Source organism: Aquarana catesbeiana, linkage group LG03 (genome assembly GCF_042186555.1).
Source record: "Aquarana catesbeiana isolate 2022-GZ linkage group LG03, ASM4218655v1, whole genome shotgun sequence".
Lineage (NCBI taxonomy): Eukaryota > Metazoa > Chordata > Amphibia > Anura > Ranidae > Aquarana > Aquarana catesbeiana.
Window position 1 is genome coordinate 433615348 of NC_133326.1, and position 23059 is coordinate 433638406.

General features: G+C 41.8%; 1 protein-coding gene across 3 annotated transcripts in view; it reads left to right on the forward strand.

Annotated features, from left to right (window-relative positions):
- Positions 1–23059, forward strand: part of LOC141132419 (transcription factor 7-like 2) — a 1287046-nt gene that overhangs the window by 835496 nt on the left and 428491 nt on the right. For all 3 annotated transcript variants that reach the window (XM_073620780.1, XM_073620781.1, XM_073620782.1), the window contains one exon: positions 946–1108. In XM_073620780.1, the coding sequence (XP_073476881.1) occupies positions 946–1108 (163 nt within the window). The remainder of the gene's footprint in view (positions 1–945; positions 1109–23059) is intronic.

The window sequence follows — 23059 nt, forward strand, 5'->3', positions numbered from 1 at the left end:
TAGCTGTGGCCAATCACAGCAAAACACACGGAATGAATCGGTTTCATTCAGTAAAAATGGTTGCTTATACCTGTGACATTCAAAATATTTTTTTACATGCTGTCACCAGTCAGTGTCCCTGATCACCGCTACACCCTCTATAACACTGTACTGCACTGGAGACAATATGTAAAAATCAAAAAATTATGACAAAAAATGACAACTTCAAAAAACTCATCATGCCTCTTACTAAATACCTTGGGCCTCAAGAGATGAGATAGGCCACCAGACTAAATAATTTACACTGCTTTGGGTTATTTTCACCCAAAAAAAGTAGCAGAATATATTTTGGCTTACATTTATGAAGAAAAGATTATTTATTTGCAAAATTTTATAACAGAAGTTAAGAAAAAAGCTTTTTTTTTTTTTTTTTTTTTAAGGTTCGGTCTTTTTTTTTTCAGAAGTGATCAAATACCACCAAAAGAAAGCTGTGTTTGTGTGAAAAAATTATAAAAATGTCATATGGGTGCAGTGTTGCATGACCATTCAATTGTCATTCAAAGTGCGACAGCTCTGAAAGCTGAAAATTGGCCTGGGCAGAAAGGGGGGAGAAAGTGCCTGGTATTGAATTGGTTATACTGCAAAAGAGGTTCTTTTGCTGTTAAAGTGGTAAGGATGTGGAATTTCTTCCCACAGTTGGTGGTGTCAGCGGAGAGTGTGAATATTTTCCAAAAAGGTTTTGATGGGCATCTCAGCGAACACACAATGTACAGAGATGTGGGATATGGTAGTGACAACAAACAAATACACACACAGATACACACACTCACACAGGTTGAACTGGATGGACTGGTTTATTTTTTTAATCTTACCAACTACATAATAATGATGGATTTGTAAACATGGGAACCATTATATGAATTTTATTATAAGGTGACTATTTTTTTTTTTTTTGCTCATAAAAAGGAAGCCCCATTCAGAACCAAAAAGAGAGAAGGAGCCTAAGAAGCCCACTATTAAAAAGCCTCTGAATGCCTTTATGTTGTACATGAAAGAGATGCGAGCAAAAGTGATTGCTGAATGCACATTGAAAGAGAGTGCAGCCATCAACCAAATTCTTGGAAGGAGGGTGAGTTATTTTATAGGAAAAGAATGTCTTTTATTTTTCATTCAGAGCTGTGGCCTCTCAGACAGCAGCCCAGGGCAGCACAATGTACAATCCTAATTCTGAAAAAGTTAGGATGCTGTGTCTAATTTACAAAAAAACAGAATGCAATGATTTTCAGATCTCATAAATCCATATTTTATTCACAATAGAAAATGTATCAAATGTTGAAACTGAAAAAAATGTACAGTTTTAAGAAAAATAAAGTAACTTTGAAATTGATGGCAGGAACAAATCTCAGAAAAATTGGGACAGGGCAACAAAAAGCTGGCAGAATAAGTGGTAAAACTGGAACAAAGAAGAACTGAAAGAACATTTTGCAACTAATTAGCTTAATCTGCAACAGGTCAATAACATGATTGGTTATAAAATCCTAGCATTTTAGAGAGTCAGTGTCTCAAAAGTAAAGGTTCACCAATCCGTGAAAAGCTGTCTCTAAAAATTGTCGAACAATTTCAGAATAAAAAGCCACCTACAACCATAGATCAAAGGATGACAAAATAGAATTTTTACACGAATGGGGAACAAGGGGGATTTTTATGGTGCCACAAACACACATTTTTTTTTTATATAAACATCTTTTTTTGAATACAAAGTTTTAAACAAAACACAGAGGGCCAGCAAATGTTGCTGACATTTTATAAAAGAGTTTTGTACACATGCAAAATACACACAGAATAGCTGCTGTACCAATCATAATGCTTTTTGCTCAAAAACTTTTGTTCTTTTTCAGGACCTATGAAGCATATATCCTTCTTTACTAAACTAAACCAACGCTTTTCAGAGTTTCTCTGGGGCTCCTTACCACCGAGATATAAGTTAACTACATTAATGAGGCCACTATCGCAGGGTGGTATGGCCTTTCCGGATTGCTATAAGTACTTTTTGGCGACACAGCTGGTGACAGTGGTCTGGTGGCTAAATCCTGATAAAACCAATGTGGCCTCCGCTTTGGAGGCCACCGTGGCAGGCTCCTGGGAATCTCTTCAATACCTAATTTACAGAGGCCCATGTGCCCCACACTTATTAACTCCGTCTATGCTTACTACTTTACGGGCCTGGAAAATGGGCTTGGCTATTGAAAAACACAGCCAGATGGGAATTTCCCCTAATACACCCCTATGGCTAAACCCCAATTTACCACATTTTTACAAATCTATTGACCCCCAGATATGGACTAGATATGGTATAAAATTAATCTCACAAGTGGTGTCTTGCACCTCACTGCTTTCTTTTTGTCAGCTTTCCTCCCAGTATAATCTTCCGCAGCACTATCAGTTCCGTTATCTTCAACTTTCGCATGCTTTCGAAGCCCAATTCCCACGTTCGTCCTGTATATTAATACAGTCTAAACTGGAGACTACTCTTAGATCCGGTTGTACAAAAAAACCTATATCTCACATATATCAGCATTTAATCTATGAGTCCTTGCCTCCGTTGGACGGCCTTTTGTCCCGTTGGCAGCGTGACATTCCAGCTTTGAGTGGCGAAGATTGGGATGGTGTTTGGGACTTCCCTTTTAGTTCGCTAGTCTCTATACGTGACAAGTTAGTCCAATTTAAAATAGTCCACCGGGCGTATTTCACTCCCCACAGACTTCATTTGATAAATCCTGCCCACTCCCCTAAGTGTTGGAGATGTAGCTACACCCCCGGAGATTTTTCCCATATCTTTTGGCATTGTCCAAAGATACAACAATTCTGGGGGGAGGTACTAGGCCTAATCAATAAAATTGCATCCACTAATCTACCACTGTCTATGGAGATTTGTATGTTGGGCCTTATAAAAAAATTAGTTCCTGCTGTAGCTAAACGCAAGATGATTGGTTTGCTTCTATTTTACGCTAGGAAAACCATAACATTTCAATGGAAGAAGCCCTATCCCCCCACAAATGTTCAGTGGAAACGTTTGGTTAACGATAATCTTCCACTATATAAAGATACCTATCTTAATAGAGGCTGCCAATTGAAATTTAATAAGGTTTGGAGTGGGTGGCTGGAGGAAATGAACATTGCTTACTAATGTTGGACTAGCTTCAGTTACGATACCAAGAATCGACGATTAAATGTAATTTCTAGTTAATAGGTATAGGCCTTTATGGGCAGTGGGGGGGCGGCCCAAAAATTCCAAAAATCCCCTTTTCACTTACATGTTAAAATTGTATTGCATGGATGTATTCCTCTCTTTTTCTTTCCCTTTCATTTTTTTTTTTTTTACCTGATGTACTTGCGATATTACCTGTACAAGCTAGACAACCAATTTGTATATGTCTTTATGTCTTTGTGTCTTATAAGGAAAATTTGAATAAAAATAAGTAAAAAAAAAAAGCATATATACTGTAGCTACAGAGAAACAAATTCAATTGGAATAAATAGAGAAACCGCAATTATTCAGAAAACCCATAAGCATTGTTAAATATGCATGGCTTTATTTATACATATATGTTACCAGAACCAGATATATGCTAAATGGGTACATGAATGGTATAATTAATGGATATCAATGAAAGTCTGAACACAACACAGAGGGGCACATAACATGGAACACTCACCATGTATGCAAGTCGTAATCAGTCTAATAAACACTGCTAGAGGTTCAAAAATGTATGTAGGAAGGGATGCCAGCAGCAGCAGCAATCGATCACAGGAGGAGCACAAGGCCAGTTTAGCTGTAGGAATGCCAAGATATATAATATATATATAATATATATAATATATATATATATATATATATATATATATATATATATATATATATATATATATATATATATATATTAGAGCTGCACGATTCTGGCCAAAATGAGAATCACAATTTTCTCACAATTCTCGCTACGTAAAATCTTTCACATTATACAAAAAAAAAAAAAAAACTTTACTGGTTAGATTTTTTATTTTTTTTTTATTTCATTAAAGTAATTTTTTCCCAAAAAATTGTATTTGAAAGACTGCTGCGCAAATACAGTGTGACATAAAATATTGCAACAAGCACCATTTTATTCTCTAGGGTGTCTACTAAAAAAAAATATGTTTGGGGGTTCTAAGTAATTTTCTAGCAAAAAAAATTATTTTAACTTGAAACCAACAAATGTCAGAAAAAGGTTTAGTGTTTAAGTGGTTAAACTTTTTTCACTTATACAGGAAGTGTATTCCATTGACAAATTGTTACAATGTTTATACTTAAGTTCAACTGATAAAGAATGTTTTGATTCTTGGCAGACTGCCCGGTTTTTCTCTTCCTTTCTTTTGAGGGCTGTGGCTTCAGAAGAGCAGAGAGAATTCTTTGCATAGAAAGAATTGTGAAACACTTTAATATATATATTGAAAAAAGAGGAATATACCAGGGGCAATCCAGGCCTCAATCTATTGGGTATACAAACTTAATTTACCTCAGATCCATTTCAAATATTCCTTCCACAGGATATAAAAGACAACAAAAAACAGTCCAGGGATAGCCATCCAAGATTGACCAAAATAATTATAAGGCAATAATTGGCAAAGACCGAGCAGATCAATAGCGTCCACCAAGATAGCCACATTGTCCCATTTAGTAACAAGCAAAGATCATAAAAGATACTGATTACACAAAAGCATACAAATTTGCACAGAATTGTGGCCAAACCCACAGTAGGTATAACTCACCAAGTAGATAGGAATATGGACATACCAGCAACCGCCAGCTCCAAGCAGGCACTGTGGCAATTGCCATCAGTCTTGCTTTAAATGCTCTCCCTGATCAATTGGCTTTTGACGGCAACGGCAGATCACGGACATGCTTTCACCACCACGCGTGCACGGACGTCTCGCTGATGACGTCACACAAGTGTGCCGCGATCCTCAGCTGCCATCTTGAAAGATCTATCCAGATCTCCGAATGTCCCCCAGATGGAGGGAGGGTCAATGGTGGAACTGCCTATAGCATCAGGGAGGAGACCAGGGTGGGATAGGGTTCCAGCCCAAGCAATCACCTCCCCTGCCAGGGCCATGGTCCAATGGGGGAAATGCGCCTCTAGCAGATATGAGGGCACACGAAGGCACCGCAATCACTCTGTGAGGAGATACATGCCGCGTGCCCGTACGATCAACAAAGCCCAGAATGGCATAAGAACAAAGAATCATTTAAATTGACACATATACATAAAAAAAATATATATACCAAAAACAAAACAACCCTGAAAAATTCCAAACACATAACAAATTATCCAGGCTGAAACAAAAGTCCAGAACTAAATGTTCTTGGTTCATGCTAATGAATGCCTCTCAGGTAAGTGCTCAGACAATCAAGGAAATTATATATTAAGGAAAATTGTTGTCCATACTTACCATAATTTTCCTTTCCTGGATCCTCCCCATGTCAGCCTACTATGGGTCAGCTCCGCCCCCTCTGACCCCTCCAGGACCACCTCTTTTCTAGCCCATTAAAGGGCGGCTGTCTGCCCGCCCACACCATTGTTCAAAACCCCGCCTTGCAACAGATAAACTGGGTGGGAAGGCTGACATGGGGAGGATCCAGGAAAGGAAAATTACAGTAAGTATGGACAACAATTTTCCTTATTCCTGGACCTCCCCATGTCGGCCTACTATGGGATGTACCAAGCATTATTAAGAAGGGAGGGAAGACAAAAAATAAAAAAATAAGCCAAACCCTCAATGCAATGCTACTCAAAATTTTTAATGGGCAACAGCCGCCGTAATAAATGTAGAGCCAAATGTTTCCTCAGGCGGACAAGCCATATTAAGCTTGTAATGCCTAATAAAAGGTGTTGGGCATGCTCCAGCTTGCTGCTCTGCAAACTACCTCAGGGGCGACCTTCGTGTATGCCCAGGATGCTGCCATATCCCTCTTCGAATGTACTTTGATCTCTGAAGGAGGAGGAAGGCCCAGCATTTTGTATGCAATATGCATGGTCTTGACAAACCAGGAAGACACAACTCTGCATGTTGCTGGCATACCCTTTTTAGGCCCCATTGGAAAAACCTACAGCTGATCTTGTTTGCCAAAGCTTTTAGTCCATTTCAGGTAGGTTGAAACCGCAGAGACCAGGTCTAACCTACTCCACTCATCAGTTGTATCCGCCAGAAAGGCTGGGAGAATGACCTCCCAGTTCATATGAAATTATGTGGCCACCTTAGGTAGAAAGCTTGGTATCGGCCGAAGGGCTATCTTGTCTGGGAGCACCAAACAATATGGTTCTTTAGATGAGAAGGCGCACAACTCGGAGTCTCTTCTGGCCGAGACCACGGCTAGTAAAAAACAAAAACAAAAAATTGTTAAAAGAAATAATGAAAAAGAGAAAGCTTGATCAAATGGAGGAACCAGCAATGTTCCCAAGACTAGTGTTAAGTCCTCTTTTGGAAAAAACGATTTCAATGGAGGTCTGATTTCTATGGCTGCCCCTAAAAAATCAGATCACCAGCGGATGTAGAGCATATCTTGTACACGACATAGCCGACAAGGCAGGGATTTGACCCTTCAGGGAATTATAAGCTAACCCTTGGAGACTACTCTGCAGAAACTCCAAAATGTTAGATACTGAAGGAGATCCAAGGTCCCAATCCCTTTCCGTAGTATTCCAGATAGGTTGGTTACATTCGTTCTGACGATCCTGTAATAATGTCATTACCTTTATCCTCCTGCGGTTCGGGTGTCAGGCCCCACTCTGCAGAAGTAGATTTTGACAAGGAGGCAGAGGGATTGGTGAGCCCAACTTTATCTTCCAAGCCAGAGGGAACCACAGCTCCCTGAGCCAGTAAGGTAGGACTACTATTGCTGTGACACTTTCTCGCTGAATCTTTAGCAGGATTTTGAGAGCCAATGGAAGCGGTGGGAAGACATACACCAAGGGGAAGTTCCAAGACCTGGACAGAGCATCCTGACCCAATGCCTGTGGATGCTAGGTCCGGGAGAAGAAGCAAGGCAGTTAACAATTCTCTAATGCCATAAGACCTATCGAAGGCATCCCCCAGACCCTGAAGATCTTGCGTAGGTACTTGGGGTTGAGGGCCCATTTTGTTGTGATCCCCAAATCTTCAACTCAAGCGATCTGCTAAAACATTGCCAGGCCTTGGGAGTTAAGATGCTGTAAGACAGCCGAGATTCTTTTCTGTGCAGAGGAAGATTGACATGCCACCTGAAGGAGAGGGTGACTTGTGCCCCCTTGATGAGACACGTAAGCCACTGTAGTTTTGTTGTCCAAAAGAATCTTGACAGCTCGACCTTGCAACATAGGCTGGAATGCTAAGGGTGCGCCTGACAGCATCCATTCCCAGGAAATTTGAACTCTTCGCCCCACAAAGGTACCATTGGTCTTGAACCTGCTGTCCCAGGCAGTGTGCCCTGCAGCCTGCCAGACTGGCATTGGTCGACACCACTATTGGTTCTGAGGCCTTCAACGAAACTCCGCGGGAAAGATTGCGAGCTACTGACCACCAACCAGGGACCAGATTATCGGAATTGGCAGATGATCCCACTGAAGAAGAAAGTTGCATTGAAACCTCCTTCTGTGCCACCTGATCCACGGGACTACTGGAACTGTGGCTTATAAAACCCCCAGATACTGCATGGATTCCTTCAGCATCATAGAAGGCCTGGCCATCACTGCTTTGTCTGAGACTGGATCTCCTGGACCTTCCTCCTGAGGAAGAGAAACACGACCCCGATCCATGTTGAATTGTACTCCTAAATACTCCAACATCTGGGTCAGATGCATCTGGCTCTTCCGAAAGTTGATCAACCAACCGAAATGAGTTAGTGTTTTGCAGGTGAATTCACATGAAGTAGAAGGAGCTCATTTGACAGACCCAGAAGTAGCATGTCATCTAGATAATGAAATATTTGCACTCCTTTGACCCTGAGAGTCTCAACGAGACCAGACAGTAGCTTTAAAAACGTTTGCGGAGTCATGCAGAGACCGAATGGCAAAGATTAAAAATGAAAATTAGAGCCTTCCACGGAAGGCCTGAGAAAGCGATGGTGAGATGCGTCTAATGAGACATGAAGATACACATCCGCCAGATCGATGGAAACCATCCAGTCTCCTGACTCCACAGCCGAAACGATTCTTTCTAATGACTCCATTTTGAATGGTGGAGCCTTCATGTAAGAATTCAGGACTTTGAGGTCAAAACTGGTCCGAAACCCCCTGAAGCCTCTGGGACCAAAAACAGAGGGGGGACATACTTTTTGACCCAATTCATGCCTTGGAACCAGAAGGATGGCCCTTGCTGCCAACAGCTCCCCTATATATCCTTGCAAACATTGCCTCCTTTCCAAATCCGTAGGAAGTCCAGTTTCTATGAACAAGGTCTGAGAGGGCCTTTTACTGAACTCGAGATAACGTGATCGAATGACGGCTACAATCCAGGCATCATGTAATTTGTCCACCCAAACCCCCCCTGAATTGGGCTAGTCCTGCTCTTACTTGAGAGGGTTAAGCGGAAACAGCTTCAGAAGGACTTATTTGAAGCCTTAGGCTCTGTCTGCACTACTGCGAGTTGTTGTGCGACCTGACACATGCGAAGTCGCATGACAAGTCAAAACCCATGTATTTCAATGGTCCCCGTTCTAATTGGTGCGACTTAAGTCGCAGCATCTCCAAAAAAGGTTTGTGACAGACCTAGCCGGGAGAGAGACTTTTGGAGGGGACTGTATGCTAGCCTCTTGCCGATCGATCAGGGGCCCTTGCATTTGGGGGAACGGTGTCCTTTGTGAGCTGTATGCCTGGGGACCCTTGAGGTGGTATTACTGTGGATTCGGGTCCTGGTCCCCCAGGACACACAGACTCTGGGGACCCTGGATTTGCCATATTGGAATAGTGGCTGATTCATAATGCTGGGACAGATACTGTTAGGAGATGCTGATGTAAATTCCAGCACCTGTCTGTCTGTTGTCTGCTAAAATGTGTATTGTAAATAAGTCTCTAGTATGGGATCTAAGAATAATTAGATCCCCATTGTTGTTTGTGTTAATTAACTGTGCTATTGTGTGAAGAAGAGTCTATGTTGATTGTGATAATGTTGATTGGATTCTCTGAACGGTCATGTCTGAGTCATCTAGGCTGTCTAAAGGGATTAGTTAATTAGCTCATGTTAATTAGGTTAATTAGGTTACAGCTGTATTGTTAGAGTAATATGAGCAGGAGGTCTGCACCTCCACTTTTAGTGTATAAAAGCCTGTATTTTGCAATAAAAGAGAGATTCCTCGTTGAACTTACATACAGCCTGCCTGGTGTGTGTTCTGAGCTATCACAACTGGACTAGAACGGCACAGAGCTGTAGTTCTAATCCCGGAACATTGGATGACCGAACCATCAGACGTTGCAATCTGATTCAATAGCTGCAGAGGAGTGTCGGGAGAGTGGAATCGAGCGAGCAAGGGGCTCGTTACAAGGTTTTTGCATTACTTTGTTCCGACTTCTGTGTGATTTGTTCTCACATGGTTTTCACAGGTCGAATGACATCGCATCACAAATTGCACAGCAAAGTCACAGTGTAAATCACGCGACGCTGGAGAAGCAGCAGTGGAAACAGCCCCAGGAGCTTTGTTGGCCCTGGGCTTGCTTGGAAGGTTTCTGGAAGGTTGAACTGTCTGAAAAACTTTCTGTAAGCCCTGGCCTCTCTGAATCCTTCTTTGGATCTCTTGTTAAACCGAAAGGGCTACTGTGTCTTTTTCTCTTCTGCGGGATTAGGCCAGATCTGCCGCCGGAAACCCACTGAATTACTGATTCTAAGTCTTCACGAAGCGTAGCTTCCCATCAAATGGAACCAAACACAAACTTATCGGCCGACCAATGCTTCAACCATAAGGCTCTGCGGGCTGTGACGGAATGAGCCATTATCTTTGTTGTCATCTTGACCTGGTCGACAGCCACTTCAGCAACAACTCTACAGCAGTCTGCAAAGGAGGAGAACTGGCACTTCCCAGACTTTGATCCAAACATCCATCCACCAGCTCTGCTACCCACACTCTAAGGCTGGATTCACACCCATGCACTCCCAGCGCATTCCACAGAACCACACCACAGAACGTGTTCAATAGGAGACCATGATAAATGGACGGTAGTGCAAATCTGCAAAATGCAAAAAGCATCAAAAAACGCACAGGTGCGAACCCAGCCCAAGTGCTACTGCCACAGGAGTGAGTGCTACCGCTGGTCTGCAGGCTGCTGTCCAAACTATACAACCTTTTTAGGTCTGCGTCTATTTTGCTATCCATAGGATCCCTAAAAGAGACCGACTACTCCAGTGGAAGCGTAATGTGGCGGGCGAATATACGTAATGACGCATCCACCTTAGGCGTAGTGTCCCAAGGGGTGCAGCTTCGATACTCCATTATGCACATTGAGCTTCTTCTCAGCCCCCCCCTCATCGTCAATTACTTTTTTAATTTCAGAAATGAAATGGGAAGGAGGGTAACGATTTCTTTAAATACGGGGAGTATCTTTGCTGTTTCTTTGGAGGCGACAATTCTTTCCTTAACAGCCTCCACCAAGGGGGGAACCAGTGCAAAAATCAAACGTATGAGATTCTGAGACCATCTCAGCCTCAGATGGACCTGAATCGCTATTGACTTCAGAGTTAAAACGCATTGAAAACACATGATCTGAATCTGCAGATGGTGAAGATACAGCAGGATGAGCAGGATTCCTTGAAACACTCTTTAATCCTTCCTTGACTGCGTGCTTAATGTAGGATTTAACCTAGCGTGCTTTCGCAGCATTGTCCTGAGCCGTCTGATGTCTTGACCTCTCTTGGCTTGGGTCCGAACGACTAAAGTGAGGTAAGATCGAGGGAGATCTGGAATGCTGTGACAACAGACATCTATCCAGCTGCATGCGACTCTGCGATTTGTCATGCCTAGCCCCTTCTTTACTCTTTTGAGGCTGGAATGCTGATTTGGAACTTCTTTGCAGGATTTTATCTCTCAGTGGGCCCTTCTCTCTGTAAAACACAGAGGATGTGCTCTCTTTTAAAAAAATAAACAATTTTTTTTTTTTTTTAAAAACAAAAATAAATAAATACAATTAAAATAAACTTCTCCATCCAAATCTTCAGTGCTTAAGGCAGCTAGGCAGGCAGGAAAAATTCCCCAATCCTAGAAGGTACAGGATAATAAAAATACTCACCAGATATCCATGACCTCTTTAATTAAAAAGAAGATCTGAAATTGCTAGATAAACAATCCTGGAGCCAGAGGATGAACCAGGAACCTCCTAGGCTGTACTCTCCTCTCCACCATGTTTGCCCATAGAGGATACAAGACAAAGGGGAACAAATAGTGTGATACTGCTTTTATTTAAAATAGGATAAAACATACAAATGCCTGCTTACATTTTTCAGTGCCTATGTCCCGGCACTAAGGATAGCTCACATGTAGGCTAGATGAAGCCGTATACTGCTCAGTTCGCACTGGGAATCGACGTGCATTCCACCGCCGCTGAGCGATGAACCGGAAGCTGGGACCCGGATGTGACGTGACCGGAAGGCGCCTCGGTGTACGTTTCATATTACTACATTGTCAGGAAGCATTCCGGTCACTAGGCAGAAGACTCTATATAGCCTGGAAGTGGATTGTGATAGGCGGAGAAAATATTTCCCCCCCTATTCAATCCTGGAAAGCTAATACCAGCTGAAACATACTTCCTACGGAGGCAGAGATGTATCATATGTCATGCATGGATAAATACACTAAAAATAAAAATCAATACGTTAATATTGTAAACAAATATGATAATATAAAACATTTTGACAAATGTTAAAATAGCCATTAAAATATATCATTAAAAATCTATGTTTTAGCACAATGATGACAAAATATAGGTGTATCTGAAATTGGCATTGGACATTTAGATTTAGATATCAGTAAGTTGTTTACATATATCAATATAGGATTAATGATGATTAAACTAATTAGCTATTCCTAAAGGGAGTGAAGACCATCATTAGTTAAAAAACAATTGAGGTCTAAATCTATGTTCATACCAGCTGGCTGCAGGGTGTCCAGCCGATATAACCATTTTGTTTTATTCTGGGATACTGCCCGTTTAAGGTGGGTACCTCACCAATGTCTAGAAATTTTATCTATTCCATAGAATGTAAGCAACTTTGGATCTCTATTATGGTTCTGTCTAAAATGTTTTGACACTGTGCTTGACAAACCCATTTTTTTTTATATTGGTGATATACTCAATTCTAGCGCGCAATACCCACATACTGCAAGGGACATGGGCATTCCACTAGAATTAATGAGCATATCACCCATATAAAAAATGGGTTTGTCAAGCACAGTGTGTTAAACATTTTAGACAGTACCATAATAGAGATCCCAAGTTGCTTACATACTATGGAATAGATACAATTTCTAGACATTGGCGAGGTACCCAACTTAAACGGGTAGTATACCAGAATTAAACAAAATGGTTATATCGGCTGGACACCCTGCAGCCAGCCGGTATGAACATAGATTTAGACCTCAATTGCTTTTTAACTAATGACTAATGATGGTCTTCACTCCCTTAGGAATAGCAAATTGGTTTAATCATCATTAATCCTATATTGATATATGAGAACAACTTAGTAGGAAATGATATTGGCATACATCTAAATATCCAATGCCAATTTCGGATACACCTATAATTTGTTAACATTGTGCTAAAACATATATTTTTAACAATATATTTTAATGGTTATTTTAATATTTGTCAATGTTTTATATTATCATATGTGTTTACAATATTAATGTATTGATTTTTATTATTAGTATATTTATCCATGCATGACATATGATACATCTCTGCCTCCATAGGAGGTATGTTTCAGCTAGTATTAGCTTTCCAGGACTGAATAGGGCAGAGAATAATTTTCTCTACCTATCACAATCCACTTCTAGGCTATATAGTCTTCTGCCTAGTGACCGAAACGCTTCCTGATGACGTAGTAATACGAAACGTAAGTCAGGGCGCCTTCTGGTCATGTCACATCCGGTTCCCAGCTTCTGGTTCACCTCTCAGCGGCGATGGAACGCGCGCCGATTCCCAGTGCGGACTGAGAGGTATACAGGTTCCACTAGCCTACACGCGAGCTATCCAATGACCACCGATAGAGTATCCAGACCAGCAAATGGGGAATGATGGTATAATTCCCAAGAATTACATACGTAATTGGAGTAATATATACGTACAGTATCCTGGTTTCTTTCACATACATTTGTATATATTGCCTATTGGATGAATCTCTAATAAGAACTGTTTCCACTTACTATTATTGATATCCCTGTCCCCTTTTTTGAGGAAAGTAGGAAAGAAACATTGGCCATCTAGGTGTATATGTATATACATATGTACGTATATATTACTCCTTCCAGCCTATTATTATTATACCACCATTATTGTTGCCAAGATAGATAGCTCCACCATTTTCAGGTCCTTGTGATCAATTATCCTTACCATCTTGACAGTGACCACCAGGCAGCCTTTTTCCCTTTTCATCAGTGCTTGGGAATTACACCATCATTCCCCGTCTGCTGGCCTGGATACTCTATTGGTGGTCGTTGGTATATGTGTGTGGGGGATGCATCCATATGGGACCCATTGCTACTAATTTCAATAAACAACCATACATTGTGAGTATTCTTATGCCACGTACACACAATCGGAATTTTCAAGCCCGCAAAAGACCGATGAGAGTTTTTCATTGGAAAATGCGACCAATGAGACCGTGCTCCATTGGTCTTTTGCTGGCGGAATTCCAACCAGAAAAAGATTGAGAGCATGCTCTCAATTTTTCAATCGGGAAAAGTTCCTATCCGAAAATGCGATCGTCTGTGGCAATTCCGACGTGCAAAATTCCTACGCATGCTCAGAAACAATTTGACGCATGCTCAGAAGCATTGAACTTCATTTTCTCAGCTCGTTGTAGTGTTGTATGTCACCGCGTTCTTGACAGTCGTAATTTCAGCAAACTTTTGCGTGACCGTGTGTATGCAAGGCAAACTTAAGCGGAATCCCGTCGGAAAAGCCGTCTATATCTTTTTCTGACAAGAAATCCGATTATGTGTACGCGGAATAATGGTTTCCATGCTATCTATGATATCGTTGTAACTATGTTATATGTTATTATACCATGCATGTACATTGATACATCTGTTATTCATATCCTTAGATGATTGTACTCTGTCTCTATCCTCCCCTGATGAAGGAATTGACCCTATATTTCCGAAACATGTTGGGAGTCACTTGGTGAACCCCGGTGTGAAACTGGTCCATATCCACACGAGACTGACCTGGGGTCACCCATTTTGAGTTCAGAGTATTGTACATTGTTTCTTGTATGGTTTCTTACTGTCTTTTATTGACTATTGGTGATATTGAGCAACAATTTTTAACTATTTGTAATAGTTTGTATTTTTCATATATACTCTGGTCACCTATTCATCTACTGCCTTAAAAGTCCCATTGTGCATATATGTCTACTAATGGGAGTTTCCATTTTCTTTTTGGAGACCAAAGAGACATGGTCTCTGATACGGTGGAAGAAGGGTCTCTTGGTATTGCCTATGTAGTAGGCTCTACAAATGCATTGCATTATATATACAATACCAATTTTTTTTGCAGTTGGCAAAAAATTGTGACTTCCAGATCACGCCATTGGGTAGCACGATCTGGTAAGGATGCAGAATAAAGGCACACAAATTGCATCTGCCACAAGGGGCAGTGGCTAACTTGGTAGTTTTAAATGGTGCCTTTCCAACATGATGGCTATGGACCAGCTGGTCCTTTAAAGATTGTGATCTGCGGAATGTAATTTCTGGATAGGGACTAATATATTTGAGACCACCTCATCTGCCGTAAGGAGATGAAAATACTTCTCCATAATATGTCTAACGTTTTTATACTGTCCCGAATACTTGGTGATTAGCCTCGTAGTTAGGGTAGTGGGCTGATATTTTTTGACTTTATGGATAAGTCCATCTCTATCCTGGGTTTTAGCTCAGGCCTTTTTCAGGCAAGATCTACTCTAACCCCTGATTTAGAAGACTATGTTGAAGTGCCTTGGCCTTTCGTTCAAAATCTTAATTTTTTGAGCAATTTCTTTTGATTTGTAGGTATTGACTATACAGAATACTACTAATCAATGGAGTGGGATGGGAACTAGCCACATGTAATATGGTATTTCCAGATGATGGTTTTCTAAACCGGGTGGAGCAAAGGCTATTGTCCTCATTGATCAAGATTCTAACGTCCAAAAATTCAATGGATTGTTGATGGCATTTCATGATGAACCTCAGATTAAAATCATTAGATTCTAGAACCTTTAAAAAAAAAACATTCAATTCATCTCTAGTGCCAGTCCACACCATGAAGATGTCATCTTTGATGAGACATTCCATGAATATCTTGATTATTATTATTATTATTATTATTACTATACAGGATTTATATAGCGCCAACAGTTTGTGCAGCGCTTTACAACATGAGGGCAGACAGTACACTTACAATACAAATCAATACAGGAGGGATCAGAGGGCCCTGCTCATTAGAGCTAAAAAAAGGGAGGGTCAAGTGGAAACAAAAGGTAATAACTGTTAGGGGTGAGCTGATGGACAAAATTAAAAAATAGTTGTTAGGTGTGGGTAGGGTAGGCTTCTCTGAAGAGAAGGGTTTTCAGGGATCGTCTAAAAGGTAATAGAGTAGGAGATAAGCGGACAGATTGGGGTAGGGCATTCCATAGGATTGGAGAGGCTTTGGAAAAGTCCTGGAGGCGAGCATGGGAGGAGGTGATAAGGGAGCTAGAGAGAGAGCAGAAGGTCTTGAGAGGATCGAAGAGAACGAGTAGGTTGGTATTTAGAGACTAGGCTAGTGATGTAGCTGGGGGCTAAATTGTGGATGGCTTTGTACCTAGTTGTTAGTATTTTGAATTTATTTCTTTGGCTGAGCGGAAGCCAGTGGAGGGATTGACAGAGAGGGGTAGCAGAGACAGAGCGATTGGTAAGGTGGATGAGTCCGGCAGCAGCATTCATGATGGATTGAAGAGGTGATAGACTATGTAGAGGTAAGCCAATGAGATGGGAGTTGCAGTAGTTGAGGCGAGAGATGACCAGCGAGTGAATTAAGAGCTTTGTTGTGTCATTGGTTAGAAAGGGGCGTATTTTGGGGATGTTGGAGAGGTTGAGGTGGCAGGATTTGGACAGTTATTGGATGTGGTGCTTAAAGGAGAGTACAGAGTCCAGGACTACACCTAAAACCTTGGCATGTGGGGATGGGCTTATAGTTGTGCCATCGATTTTGACAGAGAGATCAGGGGAAGGGGCATATGGGGGAGGAAAAATTATAAGTTCAGTTTTGGATAGATTGAGTTTGAGGAAATGGTGTGACATCCAGACTGATATATCTGATAGTAAATTAGTGATACGTGAGGAGACTGAGGGAGTGAGCTGAGGGGTAGAGAAATATTTGGGTGTCAGCGTAGAGGTGGTATTCATCATCAGCTGACCCCTTGAGGAGGTGTAGATTGAAAATAGGAGAGGTCCAAGAACAGAACCTTTAGGGACCCCAACTGAGAAAGGAAGAGGAGAAGAGGAAGTAAAGTTGTAGAAAATGCTAAAGGTGCGGTTGGATAAGTAGCGAAGAGTACAGTCACAGAGACCAAAGGCGTGGAGTTTTTTGAGGAGGAGGGGGTGGTCAACTGTATCAAAGGCAGCAGAGAGGTCCAGGAGTAGGAGTACAGAATAGTGTCGATTGGTTTTGGCCGTTAGTAGATCATTTGTTAGTTTTAGGAGAGCAGTTTCTGTGGAGTGTTGAGGACAAAATCCAGACTGAAGGGGGTCAAGAAGGCTTTTATCAGCGAGGTGGACGCTCAGTCGGTTGTAGACCAGACGTTCGAGGAGTTGAGGCGTAGGTTGTTAAGATTGGATGGGTCCAGTGAGGGCTTTTTAAGTATGGGTCTGACAAGTGCATGTTTTAGAGAGTTGGGGAAGATGCCAGAAGAGAGGGAGAGATTGAAGGTGTGGGTTAGAGAGTGTAGCATAGAGCCAGAGGGTGAACGTAGCATTTGTGAGGGAACAGGATCCAGAGGGCAGATGGTAAGGTGGACATTAGCAAGTAGTTTAGCAACCTCGTCTATAGTGGTGGGGTTGAAAGAGGGAAGTAATGATTGTGCCTGTGGGCATGAAGTGTAAAGCGTGGAGGGTATCGGAACATTAGAGATCTCCTCACGAATTGTATCAATCTTCTGTTTGAAGTGATTGGCGATCTCCTGGGCAGTGAGTGAGTTGGCGGGTGGAGGCGGTGGAGGACGAAGTAAAGAGTTGACGGGGATGGGGATAATAAGTTGCTATGAGTGTGATAAAATAGGTCTGCTTGGCAGTGAGGAGGCTGCAATTGTATTTTTGGAGGGCAGATTTATATTGGTTGAAATCTCTCTGAGACTTAGTCTTACGCCACAGGCACTTGTGAGCACGACTACATTTTTTCAGACTTCCAGTATCATCTGTTTGCCAAGGTTGAAGGGGTCGTGGCCTGATTCTGTGTGTAGTGAGAGGGGCTAGTGAGGCTAGAAGTGAGGCGTTGTAGACAGAAGTGGCTAGGTTGGTGCAGGATAGGGGTGAGATTTTGGCGTAGAAGTTGTCAATAGAGTAGAGAAGGGTTGAGATGACCTAGGTTTCTTTTAAGGTAACTTTTAGGCGGAGGGAGAGGAGGTGGAGGAGAGGGAGAGAGTGACACTAATAAGGTGGTGATTAGAGAGAGGGAATGGATAGTTCGAAAGGTTGCATGGAGTGCAAAGGTGAGAGAAAACGAGTGGAGTGAGTAGGAGCATGTATCCACTCCTTCAGGTCAAAGGAGGATGTTAGGCTGAGAAGTTTGGAAGTGGTAGGAGTGTTAGTATAAATAGGGATGTTGAAGTCCCCAAGAATGATTGTGGGGATTTCAGAAGAAAGAAAGTTGATAAGGTGTTAATTTGGAAAATGTTCATAGATGACATCTTCATGGTGTGGGCTGGCACTAGAGATGTCTACTTGGTGAGTTATGAGAATACCTATTGTGGGTTTGGCCACAATTCTGTGCAAATTTCTATGCTTTTGTCTAATCAGTATCTTTTATGATCTTTGCTTGTTACTAGATAGGACAATGTGACTATCTTGGTGGATGCTATTGATCTGGTCTGTCTTTGTCCAATTATTGGAAAAAATATAATACTGCGCTAACAATCAAAAATGCGTAAGCAGCGACTAGAGTGTTATAAAGCACAAACAGATAAATAATAGAAAAAAGTTGCGCTAATAATGTGATGAAGGCAACAAATATATGCCTCAAGACCTCATGAAGGAATGAAGTAAATATATAAACAAGTAATATTCAATGTGCAAAATAAATTATAAACAAGTGATGTTCGATGTACAAAAAACAATCTTAAAGGGCGCAAGAAATGTCCATATGATCTGTGCGCAATATACAGTGAATAGTTAAGAACGTAAAAGTCCCAAAAAAAGAAAGTCCATATATTAAACAAAAAAGAGAGACCCTAAAAAAACAACAAAAAACAGTATCCCCAAGTGACAGGTGAAAAAAACTCTTGCTGCAGTGAATGGGGTGTGTAGATGAATCCTCCACCTTCAAAAATGCTGCCGCTTACCAGAGGACGTTGGTCCCTTAATTATAGGAGACCTCACTGGGCAGACAGCTGTAACCCCAGCCCGGGATCTCAGAGACAGGCACTGGATATCATCATGTCCACAGGAACCCTCTCCACAGACCGCAACAGGATTGGTGTGTCAGCGTGAAAAACATAAATTGCTCCACATAGCATAAAATCTTCACATTTATTAAATAAAACAAAGCCAAAGGTAAACTTACAAACATCAGTTGTAAATCAGCATATGAAAAAAAGCCGGCCGGCTCCAGAACAGCCCGTAGTTTCCGGGACTCGAATAACGATGTCGTCAGGACGTAGCTCCTCCTCCCTACGTCGTTTTGTGGCTACAGGACCAGCTACGGGCTGTTCTGGAGCCGGCCGGCTTTTTTTCATATGCTGATTTACAACTGATGTTTGTAAGTTTACCTTTGGCTTTGTTTTATTGAATAAATGTCAAGATTTTATGCTATGTGGAGCAATTTATGTTTTTCACGCTGACACACCAATCCTGTTGCGGTCTGTGGAGAGGGTTCCTGTGGACATGATGATATCCAGTGCCTGTCTCTGAGATCCCGGGCTGGGGTTACAGCCGTCTGCCCAGTGAGGTCTCCTATAATTAAGGGACCAACGTCCTCTGGTAAGCGGCAGCATTTTTGAAGGTGGAGGTTTCATCTACGCACCCCATTCACTGCAGCAAGAGTTTTTTTCACCTGTCACTTGGGGATACTGTTTTTTGTTGTTTTTTTTGGTCTCTGTTTTTTGTTTAATATATGGACTTACTTTTTTTGGGACTTTTATGTTCTTAACTATTCACTGTATATTGCGCACAGATCATATGGACATTTCTTGCGCCCTTTAAGATTGGTTTTTGTACATCGAACATCACTTGTTTATAATTTATTTTGCACATTGAATATTACTTGTTTATATATTTACTTCATTCCTTCATGAGGTCTTGAGGCATGTATTTGTTGCCTTCATCACATTATTAACGCAACTTTTTTCTATTATTTGTCCAATTATTGCCTTATGATTATTTTGGTCACTCTTGGATGGCTATCCCTGGACTGTTTTCTTGTTGTCTTTTATATCCTGTGGAAGGAATATTTGAAACAGATCTAGGGTATGTTTGTATATCCAATAGATTGAGGCCTTTTTATGCCCCTGGTATATTCCTCTTTTTTTCAGTGTGTGTGTGCATATACAGTGGGGACAGAAAGTATTCAGACCCCTTAACTTTTTCACTCTTTGTTATATTGCAGCCATTTGCTAAAATCATTTAAGTTCATTTTTTCCTCATTGATGTACACACAGCACCCATATTGACAAAAAAACACAGAATTGTTGACATTTTTCCAGATTTATTAAAAAAGAAAAACTGAAATATCACATGGTCCTAAGTATTCAGACCCTTTGCTGTGACACTCATATATTTAACTCAGGTGCTGTCCATTTCTTCTGATCATCCTTGAGATGGTTCTACACCTTTATTTGAGTCCAGCTGTGTTTGATTATACTGATTGGACTTGATTAGGAAAGCCACACACCTGTCTATATAAGACCTTACAGCTCACAGTGCATGTCAGAGCAAATGAGAATCATGAGGTCAAAGGAACTGCCTGAAGAGCTCAGAGACAGAATTGTGGCAAGGCACAGATCTGGCCAAGGTTACAAAAAAAAATTCTGCTGCATTTAAGGTTCCTAAGAGCACAGTGGCCTCCATAATCCTTAAATGGAAGACGTTTGGGACGACCAGAACCCTTCCTAGAGCTGGCCGTCTGGTCAAACTGAGCTATCGGGGGAGAAAAGCCTTGGTGAGAGAGGTAAAGAAGAACCCAAAGATCACTGTGGCTGAGCTCCAGAGATGCAGTTGGGAGATGGGAGAAAGTTATAGAAAGTCAACCATCACTGCAGCCCTCCACCAGTCGGGGCTATATGGCAGAGTGGCCAGACGGAACCCTCTCCTCAGTGCAAGGCACATGAAAGCCCGCATGGAGTTTGCTAAAAAACACCTGAAGGACTCCAAGATGGTGAGAAATAAGATTCTCTGGTCTCATGAGACCAAGATAGAACTTTTTGGCCTTAATTCTAAGCGGTATGTGTGGAGAAAACCAGGCACTGCTCATCACCTGTCCAATACAGTCCCAACAGTAAAGCATGGTGGTGGCAGCATCATACTGTGGGGGTGTTTTTTCAGCTGCAGGGACAGGACGACTGGTTGCAATCGAGGGAAAGATGAATGCGGCCAAGTGCAGGGATATCCTGGACGAAAACCTTCTCCAGAGTGCTCAGGACCTCAGACTTGGCCGAAGGTTTACCTTCCAACAAGACAAAGACCCTAAGCACACAGCTAAAATAACGAAGGAGTGGCTTCACAACAACTCTGTGACTGTTCTTGAATGGCCCAGCCAGAGCCCTGACTTAAACCCAATTGAGCATCTCTGGAGAGACCTAAAAATGGCTGTCCACCAACGTTTACCATCCAACCTGACAGAACTGGAGAGGATCTGCAAGGAGGAATGGCAGAGGATCCCCAAATCCAGGTGTGAAAAACTTGTTGCATCTTTCCCAAAAAGACTCATGGCTGTATTAGATCAAAAGGGTGCTTCAAAAGGGTGAATACTTAGGACCATGTGATATTTCAGTTTTTCTTTTTTTAATAAATCTGCAAAAATGTCAACAATTCTGTTTTTTTTTTGTCAATATAGGGTGCTGTGTGTACATTAATGAGGAAAAAAAATGAACTTAAATGATTTTAGCAAATGGCTGCAATATAACAAAGAGTGAAACATTTAAGGGGGTCTGAATACTTTCCGTCCCCAATGTGTATATAGATAGATATATCTCTTGACATTCCTACAGCTAAACAGGCCTTGTTGAGCTGCTCCTGCGATCAATGCTGCCGCTGGTGTTGGCATTCCTTTCTACATAAATTTTTGAACCTCTAGCAGTGTTTACTAGACTGATCACAACTTTTTTTTTTTTTTGAAAATCTTTTTATTGAGTATAAGACATACAAACAGAAAACAACAATAAACCTGCTACAGCATTGGGACTAGACCCACGCAGGGGCCAGTGCCAGCCGGCAACTGGGCTGTTTCCATCATTAGTGACATACAGCTGTAGCACGTCTATAAGAAAAGAACAACAAACAACCTAGTGCTGTATTGGCTCCTGCTCAATTGAAATATCTAAGGATCAGATCATTCATTCGAGACCCAAGGGACAATAGATATCAAATAAACCCATATCAGATATTACAATACAAAAGTGTCACCCAAAGTATCAAAATCACATCCACCCGTAGAGTGGTATTATGTACATGCTCAATCAGTCTGCGGTTGCCGTGGAGGCCTCCGCCAGCCATTTGGCCCACACTCTATGGTATTTTTTGGGGCATCCTCTATTTTGGTAGGTTTCCTTATAAAGTGGTAGTACTTTATTGACATGTGTTTTCCATAGCAATATTGACGGTGGGGCACGTTTTTTCCAGCAGAGAGTGATCATTTTTCTGGCATAGAAAAACAGGAGTCCTATCAGAGTCCTCTCCGCTATCCTGGGGGCTAATGCTTCTACTAAGCCTAGAAGGCATATCTGTGGGGCTGGGGCTATATCTATTCCCACCACTTCTTTTATTACAGATATTACTTGTGACCAGTAGTTTTGAATTGCTGGGCAGGACCAGAAGATGTGTATAAAGTCGCCCGGATCCCCAGTACACCTCCAACACTCCGAGGACAGGGAGGTTCTCATTTTATGCATTCTATATGGGGTAATATATGCCCGGTGTAATATTTTGTATTGTATGAGGCGGTCACGAAGTGAGACCAGGATTTTGAAGGGGAAGTCCCACATGTCCTCCCAATCCTCGGAGTCCAGTCCCGGGATGTCTTGTGTCCATCGCTGACGGAGCTTTGACAGATCTGGAGAGGAAACTCTGAGGAGATGTGCATAGAGGACCGAAGTCGGTTTCCTGGTGCATTCATATCTTGTGACCCTCTCCAGATCGGATTGCACTATTTGTATGTCATTGGGTAATATTTGGGCTCTAAACGCATGAGACAGTTGCATATAGCGAAATAAATGCGAGGGGGGAACATTATTGTGGCACACTAGATGATTGAAGGGGTGTATTGCCGTGCCGGTGGTGAGGTCAGATATCAGTTTAATGCCACATTTGGCCCATATTTTGGGGTCTGGTAGTGAGTAAAGATGGGGTAAGGTCGGGTTGTTCCATAGGGGGTGTGTGGGGATACTGCATTCCGTGGGAACTTCTCAAGTCCCAGTC